Source organism: Pan paniscus, chromosome 10 (genome assembly GCF_029289425.2).
Source record: "Pan paniscus chromosome 10, NHGRI_mPanPan1-v2.0_pri, whole genome shotgun sequence".
Lineage (NCBI taxonomy): Eukaryota > Metazoa > Chordata > Mammalia > Primates > Hominidae > Pan > Pan paniscus.
The window spans coordinates 7,442,064-7,460,818 of NC_073259.2; the positions used below are offsets into that span (position 1 = coordinate 7,442,064).

The 18,755-nt window shown below is 48.8% G+C and overlaps 1 protein-coding gene across 2 annotated transcripts in view; it reads right to left on the bottom strand.

Annotated features, from left to right (window-relative positions):
• CACNA2D4 (calcium voltage-gated channel auxiliary subunit alpha2delta 4) overlaps positions 1–16,621 on the bottom strand; it is a 123,753-nt gene extending 107,132 nt beyond the window's left edge. For both annotated transcript variants that reach the window (XM_055095248.1, XM_063593284.1), the window contains exons 1-6: positions 16,377–16,621; positions 12,924–13,005; positions 11,093–11,209; positions 7,960–8,019; positions 5,897–6,059; positions 5,463–5,594 (exon numbers count right to left, since the gene is read on the bottom strand). In XM_055095248.1, coding sequence (XP_054951223.1) covers positions 5,463–5,594; positions 5,897–6,059; positions 7,960–8,019; positions 11,093–11,209; positions 12,924–13,005; positions 16,377–16,621 — 799 coding nt within the window. The remainder of the gene's footprint in view (positions 1–5,462; positions 5,595–5,896; positions 6,060–7,959; positions 8,020–11,092; positions 11,210–12,923; positions 13,006–16,376) is intronic.
• Positions 16,622–18,755: the final 2,134 nt, after the last annotated feature.

Consider the following 18,755-nt stretch of genomic DNA (forward strand, 5'->3'; position numbering starts at 1 on the left):
AAAAACCTAGCAAACTGAATACAGCAATACATTAAAAAGATCATTCATCATGACTAAGAGGGATTTATTCCATGCAAAGATGTTTCAACAAATGCAAATCAGTCAATATAATACATCTTACCAACAGAAAGAAGGAAAAAAACTGTATGATCATTTCAATTGATGCAGAATAGGCATTTGATAAAATTCAACATTTCTTCACGGTAAAACCCCTAAAAAAACTGGGTATACAAGGAACATACCTCAACATAATAAAAACCATATACAACAGACCCACAGCTAGTATCATATTAGATGGGGAAAGACTGAAAACCTTTCCTCTAAGATCTGGAACAAGACAAGGATGTCCACTTTCACCACTTTCATTATTCAACATAGTACTAAAAGTCCTACCCACAGCAATCAGACAGGAGAAAAAAATTAAGGGACTCCAAATTCGAAAGGAAGAAAAATTATCCTTGTTTGCAGATAATATGATCTTATATTAGGAAAACCTAAAGACTTCACCAAAAAACTATTAGAACTGATAAACAAACTCAGTAAAGTTGCAGAAGACAAAGTCAATATATAAAAATCAGTAGCATTTCTATATGCCAGCAGCAAACAATCTGAAAAAGAATCAAGAAAGTAATCCCATTTACAATAGCCACAAATAAAATAAAATACCTGGAAATTAATTTAACCAAAAAAGTGAAAGGTCTCTACAAGGAAAATTATAAAATATTGATGCGAGAAATTGAAGATGACACAAAAAATGGAAAGATATTCCATGTTCATGGATTGGAAGAATTAATATAGTTAAAATGTCCATACTACCCAAAGCAATCTACACATTGAATGCAATCCCTATCAAAATACCAATGATATTCTTCATAGATATAGAAGAAACAATTCAAAAATGTATATGGAACCAAAAAAGACCCAGAAGAGCCAAAGTTATCCTGAGCAAAAAGAACAAAACTGGAGGAGTAACATTACCTGACTTCAAATTATGCTACAGAGCTATAGTAACCAAAACAGCATGGCACTGGCATAAAAACAGACACATAGATCAATGGAATAGAATAGAGAATGCAGAAATGAATCCATACATCTACAGTGAACTCATTTTCTACAAAGGTGCCAAGTACACACATTGGGGAGAGGACAGTCTCTTCAATAAATGGTGCTGGGAAAATTAAATATTCATATGAAAAAGAATGAAACTAGACTCCTATCGCTCACCATACACCAAAATCAAATCAAAGTGGATTACATACTTAAATCTAAGACCTCAAACTATGAAACTACTAAAAGAAAACATTGGGGAAACTCTCCAGGACATTGAACTGGGCAAGGATTTCCTGAGTAATACCCCACGAGCACATGCAACCAAAGCAAACATTGATAAATGGGATCACATCAAGTTAAAAAGCTTCTGCACAGCGAAAGAAACAATCAATAAAGTAAATAGACAATGCACAGAATGGGAGAAAATATTTGCAAACTCCTATCCATCTGAGAAGGGATTAACAACCAGAATACATAAGAAGCTCAAACAACTCGATGGGAAAAAAAATCAAATAATCTGATTTTTAAATGGGAAAAAATCTGAATGTACATGTCTCAAAAGAAGAAAGACAAATGGCAAACAGGTATATAAAAAGATGCTCAACATCATTGATTATCAGAGAAATACAAATCAAAACTACAATAAGATATCATCTTACCCCAATTAAAATGGCTTGTATCCAAAAAACAGGCAATTACAAATGCTGGCAAGGACTTGGAGAAACTCATACACTGTTGATAATAATGTAAATTAGTACAACCACTATGGAGAACAGTTTTGAGGTTCCTCAAAAAACTAGAAATAGAGCTACCATGTGATCCAGCCATCCCACTGCTAGGTATCTACCTAAAAGAAAGAAAATCAGTATATTGAAGAGAGATCTGCACTCCCATGTTTACTGCAGCACTATTTACAATAGCCAAGATTTGTAAACAATCTAAATGTCCATCAACATTAGAAGAATGGATAAAGAAAATGTGGTACATGTATACAATGGAGTACTATTCAGCCATAAAGAGAATGAGATTCTGTCATTTGTAACAACATGAATGGAACCAGAGGCCACTATGTTAAGTGAAATAAGTCAGGTACATAAAGAAACTTCACGTCTCACTTTTTTGTGGGGGCTAAAAATTAAAACAACTGAACCCATAGAGATAAAAATTAGAATAATAGCTACCAGAGAATGGGAAGGGTAGCGATGGGGTTGGGGAGAAGTGGGATGGTTAATGGGTACAAAGAATAGAAAGAATGGATAAGATCTAGTATTTGATAGCACAACAGGGTAACTATAGTTAGTAATAATTTAATTTTACATTTTAAAATAACTAAAAGAGTATAATTGGATTGTTTGTAACACAAAGGATAAATGCTTGAGGCAATGGATATCCCATTTGCCCTGATATGATTATTACACATTGTATGCCTATATCAAAATATCTCATATACCCCATAAATATATACACATAATATATAGCCACAAAAATTAAAAATTAAAAAAACAGAATTATTAGTTTGTGGTTTTGGGCACACAATGCATAAAGAAGGAATTTTGTGACATCAACAACCAAAGTGGGTAGATAAGGAGCTGTAAAGGAGCTGAGTTTTTGTATGTTATTGAAGTTAAGCTGTTATAAATCTAAATTAGAATGTTATAATTTTAAGATGTGAAATGTAATCCCTCCAGTAACCAGAAATAAAATAACTATGGAATACATATAAAAGGAAATGAGAAAGAAATTTAAATGTTTCCCTATAAAAAATCAGCTAAACATAAAAGAAGACAGTAATGCCGAAAATGATGGACAAAAAAGCTTAAGGCTTATAGAAAACAAATAGCAAAATGATGGAAATAAGTCCCTCAACAGTAATTACTTTAAATATAAATGAATTAAACTTTCCAATCAAAACACAGAGATTGGCAGCATGGATAAAACATAAAACTAGCAAGCAAAACTCAGGAGCATATTAAAAGGATTACACACCATAACCAAATAGGACTTATTCCTGGAATGCGAGGATGGTTCAACATATGAAAATTGATCAAGGTAATATACACATTAACATAATGAAGGGAAAAAATTCTATGGCCATCCCAATGGATGCATAAAAAGCATTTCACAAAATTCAACATCCTTTGATGACAAAAACATTCAAAAAACTAGCAATAGAATGAAACTGATATAAAAATCATATATGGAAAATCACATCCCAAATATCATACTCGATGATGAAAGACTAGAAGCTTTTTCTCTATAATCAAAAACAAGACCAGGATGTCCACTTTTGCTGCTTCTACTCAACATAATATTGGAAATTTTAGCTAGAGCAATTAGGCATAAAAAAGAAATAAATGGCATTCAAACTGGAAAGAAAGAAGTAAAATTATGTCTGTTCACAGATGAACTCATATGTAGAATGCCCTGAAGATTCCACAAAAAACCGTTAGTTCTAATAAATAAATTCAGCAAAGTATCGGGGACAAACTCAACACACAAAAATCAGTTGCATTTCTATACATTAACAGTGAACAATCTGAGAAATTATTTTTAAAAATCCTATTTATGATAACATCAAAAAGAATAAAATATTTAGGAATTAACTTAACCAATGAGGTGAAAGACCTGTACAGTGAAAACCATGAAACACTGCTGAAAGAAATTAAGGACAGAAATAATGGAAACACATTCCATATTCATGGACTGAAATACTTAATATTGTTAAGATGTCAGTACTGCCCAAGGTGGTCTACTGATTCATTGCAATCCCTATTACAATCTCAAAGAGCAAGAGAAACTCATTCTAAAATTTATATGGAACTCAAGAAACCCCAAATAGCCCAAACAATTTGAGGGGAAAGAAAAACTGATGGAGGCACACTTCCTGATTTTTAAGTTACTGAAAAGCTACAGTAATCAAAACAGCATGGTACTGGCATAAAGAAAGGTATATAGACCAATGAAATAGGATAAAAATCCCAGAAATAAACCCCCACATATATGATTAAATGATTTTTGACAAGAGTACCAAGACCATTCAATGGAAGAAAGGCAGTCTTTTCAACAAATGGTGCTGGGGCAACTGTATATCCACATGAAAAAAGGGAAGTTGAACTCTTACCAAATACTATATACAAAAATTCACTAAAAACGGAAATGTAAGACCTAAAACTATAAAACTCCTGTTAGAAAACATAGGGGAAACACTTTATGACATTAGAGTTGGCAGTCATTCCTTGGGTATGACACCAAATGCATAGAAAACAAAAGATAAAATAACCAAATTGGATTTCAGAAAAAATTTAAAAGTTTGTTCATCAAAAGACAATATGAACAGAGTAAAAAGGAAGCCCACAGAATGGTAGAAATTATTTGCAAATCACATATCTGATAAGGGATCAATATTCAGAATATATAGATAACTCCTAAAACTCAACAACAATAAAAATAGTGCAATTCAAAATAGTGAGAAATGGCCTCTCTCTACTGACTGATGCGTTCACATCTGGACTGTGTTGTTTACATATAAGTTGGTGTCTCTGGAAGCCCTGATGTGGCAGGAATATTTACAGGAATTCCACCCTGGAGTAGACAAGAGGGGCATGTGAGCTGCTGCATGGAAGAAGGATAAACCTATTCATTGAAGCTCCAGAGAACCGAAACAGCCACAATAGCTAGCTGTGAATTCTGGCAGAGGAACACAATGCCAACTATGGGAACTGCAGGAGCTCTGAGTTCCCTTTGCACTCCAAGAGAGAGATTGACTTTCCAGCCTGTGGACACAGTGGAGTCCTCTCGGGCCTTTCTGGTTTCCTGTTTCAGAAAAGTGGGATAACTTTAAGACTTCCTGGACTGTATGCTAAACTATAAAAATGGGTTGGGGTGAAATGGAGAGCTGACTTATTTTAAATGGGAATCAAAAAGAGGTAGAACTCTTGGAAACTTTGTGCTCTGTGTTTTCTATTTTTATTGATGGACTCTATTAAGTTGGCCACTAGCCACAGAGTGTGGCCTGTGCCATTTTCCAGATTGCTGTTGAACACTCTTGACGAGTGTGCCTCATTTTTCCAATTGGGACATAAAGTCCTTAAGGTAAAGAATTGTTTTATCCTTCTTTGTATCTCCCAAAGTACTTTTCAGGGGACAGGAGCTTCATGTGGGCATTCATTGACTGGTTTCATGGTGTTTGATGGTTTCATTCATTCATTCATTCATCCATTCCACAGCCCTTTAATATGTGCATATCATGCAGTGAGAAGGGCTAAAGTGTGGGCTTGGAGATGCTTTGGGATAGGAGGACCAGCCCCATTCACTGGGGACCTGAGTGCCAGGGTCCATCTTCAGTGCCCCTATTGTCTTATTTCCAGAGAAGAATCCCAGAAGGTCGGTGAGATGCAACTCCATGTCCTTACCTGGATAGATCCTGAAGAATCCAGTTGCACTGCCAAAATATTGCCAGGTCAACGTTGGGTCTCTCTGGAAGTTCTCCACGAAGACAGCATTCAAGGCTTCAGACATGTAGACTCCATTTAAAATATCTGGGTCTGAAGGGTGAGTTATAGATTATGATCCTGTAGAACTTCTCAGGAAAATGGTGATCATGCCTGGTGAGGGTGCCTGGTGGGCGTGTCTGGTGGGCATGTCTGGTGGGCGTGTCTGGAGAGCGTGCCTGGTGGGTGTGCCTGGTGGGCGTGTCTGGTGGACGGCCTGGTGGGCGTGTCTGGTGGGTGTGTCTGGTGGGCGAGCCTGGTGAGTATGCCTGGTGGGTGTGCCTGGTGGGCGTGTCTGGTGGGTGTGCTAGGTGGGTGCGCCTGGTGAGTGTGCCTGAGCTGAGCGTGCCGGCTACCTTTGTTGTACACGTTGGTGGGCAGCTGCACGCTGCTGATGGAGGTGTTCACCGGCAGGTTGCTGAAGTGAGCATTGGACTCCAGGAGGAACTCGGCGCCCAGCTCCACGAAGTTGCCCTTCTCGTCCCTCTCATTGATCAGGACCGAGTTGTAATAGTCGAACTGGGGTGGACGGGTGAGGCCCACGGAGACGGCCCGAGCACCGGGACAGGCGGAGAGAGGGGAAGAGAAACAGCGCAGGTGAGAGGACGAGAGGGCCGGGGCCGGGCGGCCATCAGAGTCTACACAAGCACCCGCGGCGGCGCGCTGGGCACTGATCAGGGCGATTCGGGACAAAAATATCCAGGAGGCCGGCGCGGAGAGGCGTGAGGCCGACGTTTGATGACAGTTGTCCTGACCGCTGCCTCAGTCCCCAACTTGGTGCAACGTGTGTTGACACGGCCGAGGCAGAGCGGAGACAGGCAGCCGCGGAGTCAAGGACAGGTAGAGACAAAAAGCCCCATCAGCCCCCTCCACTTCTCGCAGGCCAGGAAGGTCCCAGAGCCCCAGAACGGAGCCTGCGCAATCTTGGGGCCTGCAGCCTTGGCCGCAGACAGGGCCCAGGTTCTTGGGGCCTGCAGCCTTGGCCGCAGACAGGGCCCAGGTTCCGAGTCCCGCAGCTGCCCTCGGCCTCTCCAACGCGGTGTTGGAGGGCGTGCTAGGATTGCCTCCGGTGGAGCCCCGGCCCCGTTTACTCCACACGACCGGGTTCACACCTGAACACCCCCCAGGACTGCCTCACGGACATCCCCACGCCAACTCCCACGCCGGACTGCCTCACGGACATCCCCACGCCAACTCCCACGCCGGACTGCCTCACGGACATCCCCACGCCAACTCCCACGCCGGACTGCCTCACGGACATCCCCACGCCAACTCCCACGCCGGACTGCCTCACGGACATCCCCACGCCAACTCCCACGCCGGACTGCCTCACGGACATCCCCACGCCAACTCCCACGCCGGACTGCCTCACGGACATCCCCACGCCAACGCCCACGCCGGACTGCCTCACGGACATCCCCACGCCAACTCCCACGCCAGGTTCCTGCACCCCACACCCGGCTCCTCCTCACGACACTGCGGCCCGCGCTGGCCTTCCACGCATACTCCCAGCCGCGTCCCTGCCCTGCTCAAGCCTTCTGCACCTGCCTTTCCCTGCTGAGAAAGGCTCAGGCTCCTACGCTGACACCCAAGGCTCCCCCCACCCCCTCACCTAACTGTCCAAGGCCACTGCCTTCCTCACCAGCCTCTGGACACACAGGGCCCAGGTCCCACTGTTTCCTCAACCAACCTGGTGTTTGTTTATTTATTTATTTGTTTGTTTATTTATTTATTTGAGACGGAGTCTCGCTCTGTCGCCCAGGCTGGAGTGCAGTGGCGCGATCTCGGCTCACTGCAAGCTCCGCCTCCCGCGTTCACGCCATTCTCCTGCCTCAGCCTCTTGAGTAGCTGGAACTACAGGCGCCAGCCACCACGGCCGGCTAAATTTTTTGCATTTTTTTAGTAGAGACGGGGTTTCACCGTGTTAGCCAGGATGGTCTCGATCTCCTGACCTCGTGATCCACCCGCCTCAGCCTCCCAAAGTGCTGGGATTACAGGCGTGAGCCACCGCGCCCGGGCGTGTTTTCTTCTTTCTGTGTTTTCTTTCTGCTGTGACCAAAGGCCCCTTTTCCAGGCCCTGCCTGCCTAAATTCCCCATGAGCCCTGGGCGCAGCCCCAGGCCGCCCTGTCTGCAGGAGTTTTGGGGCAGACCTCCTCTTCTCCAGCCTGCATTCCCCGGAGGCTCCATCCACCCATCTGTAGTGACTTGTGATGTGCTTTATACCGGAGTTATTTGCACTGTGAGCTTCTTGAGGTCAAGAACAAGTTCCGATCCAGAGGCTAGCACATTGCTGTGCCTGTGAGGGGTGAGCAGTAAATGTCTATGGAATCAGTGGATCGCCACCCTACGCCGCCACCCCCATATCTGGTACTCAGGCGATCCTGGCCCTCTGGCACCAGTGCCAGGAGTGGGACTCACCACCAGGGATTCATTGAATTCGTGGTTCAGGTCGGCCTCCTCGGCAGCTTCCACCAGATTCTGAGGGATGGGAACACAGAGGTAGGGAGAATGGGTGAAAGGAGCCCAGTGGGTTTTCAGCAAGTGAAACAGTTGCTGGGTGACCCAGCAATCCCACTCCTGGGTGTATGCCCAGAAGGATTGAAAACAGGGACGCAAACAAGAACTTAGGCACGAATATTCACAGCCACACTATGCACAACAGCCAAAAAGCACACGCATATGGCTAAGTGAAAGCAGCCCATCGGCAGAGGCCATGCACCTGTGATCCCAAAAACATGGCATTCTGGAAAAGGCAAGACTAGGGAGATAGAGAAGATAAGCGGTTGCCAGTAGTTGGGGATTTTTAGGGCAGTGAAATTCTTTTGTCTGATACTGTAATAGTGGATGCATGTCATTGCACATGTTTGCAAACCCACAGAATGTACGAGAGTGAACCCTAATGTGTGCTATGGACTTGGGGATAATGGAGATTCATTGATTATACACAATCTACCATGGATGCAGGATATTGATAGCAGGGAAGGCTGTGGCAACAGGGGATGTATGGAAACTGTACTTTCTTCTACATTTTGCTGTGAACCTAAAATGGCTCTAAAAAATAAAGTCTACTAAAATATGCGTGCGTGCCAAAGCCAAAAGGTGGAAACAACTCAAATATCTGTCATTTGATGAACCAATAAACAAAATGTGGGCTATGTGCACAATGGAATATTATGCAGCCCTAAAAAGGAATGAAGTGCTGATGCATGGAAAAACACAGATGAACCCTGTAGATATTATGCTAAGTGAAATAAGTCAGGTACAAATGGTCACGTATTGTATGATTCCATTTATGTGAAATACCCACAACATGCAAATCCATAGAGAGAAAGCAGAATAGTGGTTGCAGAGCTAAGAGGAAGGGGATAGGGGAGTGATTGCTTACTTAGTACCCGAATTCTGTTTGGGGCGATGAAAAAGTTTTGGAACCAGATGATGGAGATGGTTGTACAACATTGTGGATGTACTTAATGCCACTAAATTATACACTTTAAAATGGTCAATTTTATGTCACCTGTATTTTACCGCAATACAATTTTTTTTTTTTTTTTTGAGATGGAGTCTCACTCTGTCACCCAGGCTGGAGTGTGGTGGTGCAATCTCGGCTCACTGCAACCCCCTCCTCCCAGGTTCAAGAGATTCTCCTGCCTCAGCCTCCCGAGTAGCTGGGACTACAGGCACCCACCACCATGCCCAGCTAATTTTTGTATTTTTAGTAGAGACAGGGTTTCACCGTGTTGGCCAGGATGGTCTTGATCTCTTGGCCTCGTGATCTACCGGCCTTGGCCTCCCAAAGTGCCTTCCACGTGAGCCACCGTGCCTGGCACAATTTTTTTTTTTCTTTTTTTCTAAAGAGCAGGCCAGCATCGCAGAGTGTCAGGGGAAATCAGGGTGGGGGAAGTGCTTTGGGAGTCAGAGGACCCAAGATCCTATTCTGGCTTTGTCAGGGCCAAGCCACTAAGCCTCTCTGGTCCTCTGCTTACACAACTATAAATTGGGTAGGATAATTCCTGCCTCCCCACTCTCAGCCTACAGATCCTAGGATAAGGAAATCCCACAGGGGAAAGCTCATTTCAGGGAGGCTTTGCAGGAAACTTCCCACGCGCACCTTCATGAAAGGTCTGAGGCCCCCATACACCACCCGCAGGAGAGGCAGGGACTGGTGCTCAGAGTAAGTCTGCAGAGCAGCACTTCTTTGGTCTCTGAGGCTGTGGAAGGGCACAGGGAGCCTGGAGCCCCAGCCTCTGGGGGTGTCTCAGGACTGCTCACTGCTCTAGTGACACAAGGACCGACGCCTGAAGTCAGGAGAGTCTCATACCCCACTGTCTGTGTTTACAGACACTGTCCAAGGAGGCTGTTTACACAACGCTCACTGATTGAAAGAGGCAGGTGTTACTGCGGGTGCCAGGCTGTGTGTGAGGCTAGTGCTTTCCTGCTGTGGTGTGTGATTCAGGGACCCGGGATAGGCTCTTGAGTCCCCAGGCATCTTCTCATTGGTTCCTGATGCTAAGATCCCTTGCCCCTATGCCTGCAGAAATGCTGCACATTATAACAAGCGGGAAAGAAGGCCCCAGCAACCCTGACCCCAGCCTCCTCCCAGAGTGGGGGTTGTGATGGGGGTGGGGGTACACTGACAGTACACTGGAGAGGCCGCAGCTCGCCTGCCCTATCTGCCCCTTCCCCTGCTGCTTGGCCCTGGCCTCAGCCTCCCAATCCAGCCAACCACTCCCGATCTCCTCTCTCCTTGTTCTCCTGGCTGGTCTTACGAGTCCTTTCAGGGAGAGCACTGGTCTTGGATGGTCCGATTCTTGGCTGGATGGAGTGGAGGACTGTGTCTCTCCAACCACACTGTATCTACTGGTTTATACCATCCAGGTCCCCATAGGCCTCAGTGCAGACACTTCACCCCAGAGAAGGGGAAATCTTCTGTTTCTCCTGGGCCCCACCAGGCTTGGTGGATGTCCAGTAACAGAGTCACCTGGGCACAAGGCCCATCCCTGTAAGCACCTCTGCTGCCCGGGTGGCCCTCAGAGCACTTGGAAGCCATGAAGGTGGGTCCTGATGGCTGAATGAGGGTAAGGGAGGAAGGAGGACAGATGAGAAGGAGGAGAGGGGAGGGGGAAGCTTGGCTTTGCTGGCTCCAGCTAGCTCGAATCCCACCCTCCTTCTGCTCCTCTGTCCCTCCATTCCCAAAGCAATTCCTAGGTGCTCACCCCGTGCAGTGCTCTGTACTGGTCACTGGGTATGGCCTGGTGACTCAGAGTTCCTCACAATGCTGCAGGCTGACCCAGCAGTGCTGGGCATGGCCACCTTGGGGCAGAGCTCTGATCCCAGCCCCTCCCCTCTCCTCTTGCTTCCTGTCATTTCCTCTTTCACAGGGATTCTTGGAGTGAGGGTTCTTTTGGCTAACGAAGGTACAAGGCGGAATCTTGTAAGATAGGAGAGGGTCACGAGGGGGGAGGATGCAGGGCCATGACATCGGGAGGGTCACTCTGCCACCTGCGTCATGGGGCTGGGGAGAAACGCCCTGCAGATCACAGGCCTGGAGTACCTGGACAGCCTCGACTTTCCTCCGCAGCATGTTCTCCATGTCCTCTGAGAACTTCCTCACCAGCTCCAAGCCATCCACCTCCTCGATCTTCAGACTGGACTCCACATCCTTGTACTTCTGTTCGGGGAAAGTGGGAGAGATGCGTGCACGTGGTTTTGTACCAGGATAGTTGCACCTGTGTATGCATGGCCTCCAACCTCTCCACAGATGCATTCCGGCACACGGAGCCTGGTTTACTCAACTAGGGTGAGGCCCAGCCCTCTCCTCCCTGGACAACATCCCCAGTGATAGAATAGCTGCCTCTCTTCAAATGTCCTCTCTGTTCCAGGTGCTCTAGACGCATTGCAGTTATAGCCTTAACAGGGGAGTAGACCGAGGCTCAGAGAAGTCAGTGAACTTGACCAAGGTCAACAGCCAAGTGAGCAGGTGACCCCTGATGGGGCCAGGTCTCTCAGGCATCCCCAGCCATGTCCTTTGTGCAGAGCCACGCTGCATCCCAGGGCTTGTGAAACCACCCCTGGCATCAGTTCACCTTTCCTCAATGCCCCAGAAGAGGCATCTTGTTATGAAAGTGCCCCCGTGCACATGGATGTGAACCTCAATTCCCACTGTCCCAGCAGAGCTCAGCAGCTCCAGGCACTGAGGATGGCTGCCTGACAACTGCCAGTGAGCCCAGGAAAGCCTGGAATGGGGTTTGGGTTTTCTCTCTGGGCCCAGGGGAGACCAGCTCTCACTGACTGTGTATTGTGAATGTCTATTCACCCAGCTCTGCAATGTATTGGCCGTGTGACCACAGGCAAGCCAGTCAATCACTTTCCTCATCTGTAAGATGTGACATTTACATAGCTTTAGTGAATGTTCTAGAATGCATAGATTTTACAGAATGTTTTTACCCCAAACGGCCACATCCGTACTGCTCTATGCTCCTCTCCCCGGGTTGTGGTGCTCTGAAGCATAGGAGCGTGCTGTGAGGGGCAGGCGGGGCCTCAGCTGTCATCGCTACAGTGGCCTGTGGGGGCCCGGGGAGCCACCCACCCTGGCTCCTCTTACTTCCACCAGGGACGGGCCTGGGGGCTGTGGGCAGGGCAGTTGAGCAGGGACATGTGGTCACATGCAGGCATAAGAGCCTGGGATTCAGCATCTTTGTGATATGGAAAAGGTGCCTCATGAATTGGTGGTGGGAATGAAATCATGACAATGAACCTCTTAGTGAGTGGCAATAATAGAGAAGGGTGAGCTGCCATTGGAACTGCTCTGGGGAGTTACAAATATTAGAGAACAGTGAAGTTGTTTATAACCTGGTAAGAAGACCAGCCAGCCATAAATCTGCACAGAAAGCAATGCATATTAAGGGGGCGGATGCTGGACATGGCTGGGGGGCTGACAGCTGGAGGTATGGGAGCTCTCCCTGCGCAGAGGCCACAGCCCTTTCACCTTCTACGGCCCGAGCAGCAACCAGGGCCCTGCACGTGCCCTCCAAGTCTCCGCTAGCATCACAGGTGTTAGGCCTGCATCCCACTGCATCCACTCCCTCCGTCTCTCCTTTATTCTTCACCCCACCCCCACCCAGTACATCTGCAGGTCTAATTCCACCTTGGCCTCTGCTCCCTGAGGACCTGACACAATGCTCTGGACCACGCCCCCGAACCACCCCCACTGCCCTGCTTTGGGAGTTGAGAAAATCATTCACCTCCCTGGGCCTCAGTGTCCCCATCTGAAATAAACCGATTTGATGGGATGCCCAAGGCCCCTCACAGCACTGGCATTTGAGGGCTTCGATGGCTGACTGCCCTCTGCCACCTGGCGGGCTCTCTGGAAGGGGGTGACTGACCTTCTGCAGCAAGAGAGAGCCTGAGTATTTGGTCACAGTGTTATACAGGTCCCCGCCGAAGGTGTCAGCCCATAGCTTCACTCTGCCAGCAATGAAAGGACACGTGTATACACACACGTACACGCACAAATACAGAAACACACGGGTAGACATATGGGTTCACACACATAGAAAGCAAGTGTCTACACACAGACACCTGCTGATGCATGCACACTCCAACACACAGACACATAATGCATAAGAAATGCACACACATGTACACACACATACATACCCCACACACACATGCATATGCGTACACGCACGTGACATATGCCCAGAAACACACAAAAGAGCACCTGTCCCTCCTCCTTGTCCCTAAAGCTACAGCCATGGCCTGGGCAGGAGACGCGGAGAACCCTCAGGACCCAGCGGCTGCACTGCTGTGTGCTGAATGTCCTCGGCAGGTTCTCCTGCTGAGGGTCGTGGGGCCGGGCTGACGAGCCCAGGACTGAGCCTGACCCCAAGCTTCCAGGGCCTCTGGTTGGAGAGTGGCGGACCGAGAGGAGAGAAGGAGGGGAGAGGCAGTGGACAGCCTCAGGCCAGGGCCGGAGGACCCTGAGGACAAAGGACAACCTGCCTGGCCACAGCTGTGGCCTCTCAATAAATCGTTCCCTCCAGTGCACTCCACTCAAAGCCACTGGGGGCTGCCGAACCCTCTGTTGAAACCTCAGAGAACCCATGAGGCAAGGGCACAGCAGGAAAAGGCTCTGAGCTGCCACTGCTGAGCCTGAGGGCAGGGCAGGCCAGGAGGGCATAAGGAGGCCACACCTCACCCTCTGTGTAGGCAGCCTAGTGGGGAGCCCCGACCTCTCGCCCACGCCCCAGAAATGCACCACAATCCCACCATCTTGGCCAGGTTGGTGGGGTCCCGGGGGGCAGGTACGCAGAGCTGGGTCTGAGCCTCTCCAGATGGAGCGGAAGTGGTTTGCCTGTGCGATCCTTTCAAGATCAGCAGTCATCACTCAACCAATGTTTATCAAGGTCCTACCATGTGGCAGCCTGGAGCCACCCCACAGTCCCCACCTTTGCAAGGACAGCTTTGTCATGCGGGTAGCATAGTACATGTTTGAAGGTGCCCATGAAGGTTGGGGGGTGTAGTGGTATAAGGGAAGGCTTCCCTGGGGAGGGAGATCTGAGCTCCGGGTTAGAAGTTTGGTAGAGGTTAGCCTGCAAAGGGGTCTGGAAGAGGATTCTAGGTCGGGAGTACAGAAGAGCTTGGAGGAGTAAAACATGACTTCCGGGTTTCCAGTGTGGGTTGCTGACCTGATGGTGTTGTTATTGAATACAATTAAGACTGTCAGGAAGGTCGGGGGAACGAGCTGAGGAGGGTGAAAGGTGATGTGTGTACCTTGGGCTCTGCTGAATGTGAGGTTCCCGTTGCTGAGGAGGGTGAAAGGTGATGTGTGTACCTTGGGCTCTGTTGAATGTGAGGTCCCCGTTGTAGAGCTACCAAGTACCATTGGGCAGGTTGTGCACTGCACAACTCTAGAAGGCACCAATTGTGTTTTACCTTGAAAGACACAAATCTGAATTTAAAACCTCACATGATGTTTAGGAAAAGCTGCGCATAAGCACTGGGTATGTGTCTAATAGGTAGAGACAGGGCTGGGAGTCATTAATGCAAAGGTAGGGATTGAAATTCTGAGGGTAGGAGGGCTCTCTCAAGGAGAGTGTGCAGCATGAGATCTCTGAGCGTCGACAGCTGCTGGGGAGCACCCCCCACCTCAGGGGCAGGCAGAGGAGGAGGAGCACTTGAGGACAGCAGAGATAAGCCGTGCCCATGCAGGCCCAGCGGAGCGCAGTGCCATGGAAGTCAAGGCACTGGGATAAAAGGAGAGGGGGGCTTGTGTGTCCCAAGCAACAGGGTCTGGGGCGACAAGGCCAGGAATGTCTCCTGGATTGGGCATGAGGAGGGCTTTGGGAACCCTGTGGAAACAGACTTGGGAGGAGGTGGAAGCCCGGCTGGAGGGAAAGACTGACAAGAGAGGTTCGGCGGGAGTGAGGACAGGTGGGGCCAAGTCCTGGGCAGGCAGATGAGGCTGTGTGCAGGCTGTTGTCTCCGGCAGCACCCAGGGCTTCTGCATAGATGGCCGCTGGGGCCCCCCTCCCTGAAGGCCTGGATTCCAGCCACCCTGACTTGGCCCTCAGCCCACTCCTGGAGTTGGCCCTCTCCTATCAGCTGGTGTGTGTTCTGGGGATGAAAATTGTTCTGAACATCTCCTGCAGCAACAGATAGCGTTACGGGCTGGCGGTGGGTGTAATGGTAAAAGTGCAGTCCAGGCTGACAGGAGTTCAAATCCTAGCACCTTCACTTCCTGGCCTTGTGAACTTGGGGAAGTCACCTGACCTCTCAGGGCCTCTGTTTCCTCAGCTGCAAAATAGGGATAAAAATAAGCCCCCACTGAATGGCTCTGCAAACTAACGGTGTCATTTGTGAAGCGCCCAGCTCCGTGCCAGGCAGGGAACAAGGAGAGCTATGCGGCTCGATGGGAAACGCTGCTGCCTAATCCACTGGTCAGCAAAGGCTAAGCACAGGCACAGTGTGTCATTTAGGCTCCCTGTCCCCACTCCTGCTAAGACATGCAGTTGGCAGGTGGCTCTGTTGGTGGCCTGGCTATGGTGCTGGGCTCAAGCGGCTGGAGTAAACAGGATGGGGTCTGTAGCACCTACAGTCTAGAAGGCTCTGCTCCCCACATGTATTGGAAATTTCCTTCCTAGGACCACCTGAGCTAGGGCCTAAAACACAGACACCCCAGAGAAGTTGCACAGTAATTTACATGTACACCAAGGTGCACACGACTGATACCGGGTTCTTTCCTGGAGCCGGTCTTAATGGCCGGCTAGAGAATCAAGGTTGGAAGGAGGCAGAAAGGTGTAGAAAGGGAAGACTGCGGCCACCAAAATCCATTTTTTTCCCCAGTTCCTGGACAAGCCACCTCCTGTGTGCATGAGACGTTCTGTGGGTTCAGAACTGCTTCCCCTTTTTGGAATGTCAAAATACACATTTCCTGCCAAATGCTCCGGGGAGCTGCGATGCTGAGATAACCCGGCTCCTCCAGGCTGCCTCATCTCAGCGATTATCCTGAAGGAGCACCCGCCCTTCAGGTGTCCCAGAAGCTGCTTGTCAGGCCAGGAAGACAGCAGCCCTGATGATCAGTTCTTCCTAAAGCCATCCAGCTCCTGGGGAGGGGCAGGTGGGACTCCAGAACTCACAGAGCTTTTGGGAGGAGAAAGAGGAGCCCGGAGAAGCAAAGGGCTTTACAGCAAGACAGTGGTCAGTCGCAGCCACTGGGGAAAAGCCCAGAGGGAGGGCAGGGGCGGGAGGAGTGGGCAGAGGATGGAGGCCCAGCCCGGGAAGAAAGCGGGAAAGGGTGACCGGGTTTTTGGGGTGGGGTTGAACGTGATGCTTACGTTTCCAGAGGAATCTTGGCCTGTCCCCACGCAGGGGACAGGGAGGTGCCTAGGAGCAGCAGCCACAGGAGCGCCGAGCTCTTCTGCACAAAGGCCCAGGCCACGGGCATTGGCTGGCGGGGAATCCAGCGGCCGGTGGAGCTGGGGTTTGCGAGGGAGCTGGGGTTTGCGTGGGGGTTGGGGGTTGCAGGCATGGTGGGCCTGGGGTTGGGGAGGGGAAGGAGGGCAGAGCAGCCACAGACCATGAGCTCTGTCTGCCTTCCTCCCAGACCCCAGGGACACCCCAGGCCTTTGTCTTCCGGGCCCTGGCAAGCCTGGGGTCTCCAGCCTCTCAGTCCTGGGTGGGGAGGGCTTCTCTCTGCCCCACAGCTGCAGCTCACAGAAGAGTCGCCCCACCTAGCAAGCAGGCCTCGGAGACAGGGACTGGGGGAGAGGCTGTGGCAACGTGAAACCCTTTAATCCGCTGGCCTCTCCTCTAATCCTCTCCTGACAGCAGGGAGGGGGTGGCAGGGGGTGGGGAGCTGCCTCCCAAGATGACCACAACTGCAGCTGGTTCCCTCAGGGCTGTAGTGCACCCCTCTGCTTTAAAGAGGCAGCCCCGTTCCTGTGGAACCACCTTCTGGACCCAGGAAGGGCTTGCTGTGACTATGGCCAGAGGACAGCAGCTGAGTTTGCACAGTAGTGATTGACCCACAAATCTCTTGTTGACCCTGAGGTGGGGGTGTGTCCTCATCCCTGCTTGGCAGAGGCTCTTGAGGCCCGGGGAGTCCCAGGGGCAGAGCTGGGACTCTGGCTGGTGTTTCCAGGCCTGGTGCCTTTGGGACAGGTCATAGGTCATAGGTGAAGTCAGTGGACCCACGCCTCCACGTCTCAGCTGCTCGTGGGCGGGGCTGGGGACGCATTTGCTGTGCAACTGATGAAGCTTCGGGACCCCTGAATCCACAGACTCCCCCCTTTCCCAGAGACGCCCTAGCAATGTGTTCCTGTGGCCAAATGTTTTTGTAAAATATGCAAAAGTTGAGATAGTTTAACCATAACCGGTTGAGACTGTCTGTCTCTTTCCATCCCAACTTCTCTTCCGTCTGATGGACTCTTAGTTGGATGATGTTTGGGTGGCTGAGGGCACGTGGGGGATCCAGTCAAGAGGAAAGTGAGCTGGGGAAGCACTTAATCTGGGCTTAGTGGGATATGCTGACATGGCTCACAGTGACTTCTCTGTACAGAGAAGTTACCTCCAGCTGAGTGTAGGCAGGGCTTCCAGGGACACCCATCCCGCAGGACATCCCACCAGCAGATACAGCAAGAGAGGCTGGGCCATGATGCGAGCGCACGCTGCCACACCCACCCTGGCCATGTGTGGTGGGGAGGGCAAAGTAACAGTCAGGAACTCATCTGCAGAAGATCTGCAAAAAGCCACACAGGTAACATCGTTGGTGGAGGATTTGGTTCTCACCAAGGCCTGGCCAGGACAGAAGTTCTCTCCTGTTAGGAAAATAGTGGATATTGAAAGAATATAATTACACCGTACATTGCTTTGTGTTCTGATGAGAGTTACACAAATTAGAATTGATCAAAATTCTTGTGTTGTGAGCCCAAACCAGTAGTAGTACCACATGGGTTCTCCGGGGGTGAAGTCATAGATTTTATGCAGTCCCCGTATCGGATTATTTTCTTAGTGTACCTGGTGCACTGTGTCTTCACAAAATCTGGTGGTTCCAGCAAAATGGTAAGCAAAATTGCCACCAACGCAGAGAAATGCTTGCAGAAGCAAGTGTTCTGATGACAAAACTCCTACACAGATTCATCAATAAGTCAGTGCTGTAGTATCAGAGTAATCTGGTGGCACAGTTTTGTGGCTGAATACAATGTATTTTCTAAAGGCATCTAAATGATTCCTATGAATGCCTTAATTTCACATAAATTTTGTACATGTTTTGAGGATTACAAATCAAACACATTTAGAACAAATACTACAGAGGCGCATTGGGCAGTCAATACATAAAAAGAATGTAACTTCTCTAGGTTTTGTGAATTTGGTGGAATTCACCAGCTTCTTAAAATTTGTAATTTGGAATGATTTTTAAAACTAAATAAATATTCACCTTTTTTCAACTTTTTTATTGTGGCCCAATATAACATAAAATGTGCCATCTTAATCATCTTTTTAAGTGTACGGTTTAGTGTAAATACGTTTATCATGTTGCTCCACCTTCGCCACCATCTAGCTCTATAATTCTTTCATCTTGTAAAACTGAAACTCTGAACCCATTAAACACTAGCTCCCGTTCCCTCCTCCCCCAGCCGCTGGCGGCCACCACTCTCCTTTCTGTGTCTCTGATGTTGACGGTTCTAGGGACCTCACAGAAGGGAAGTCATCAC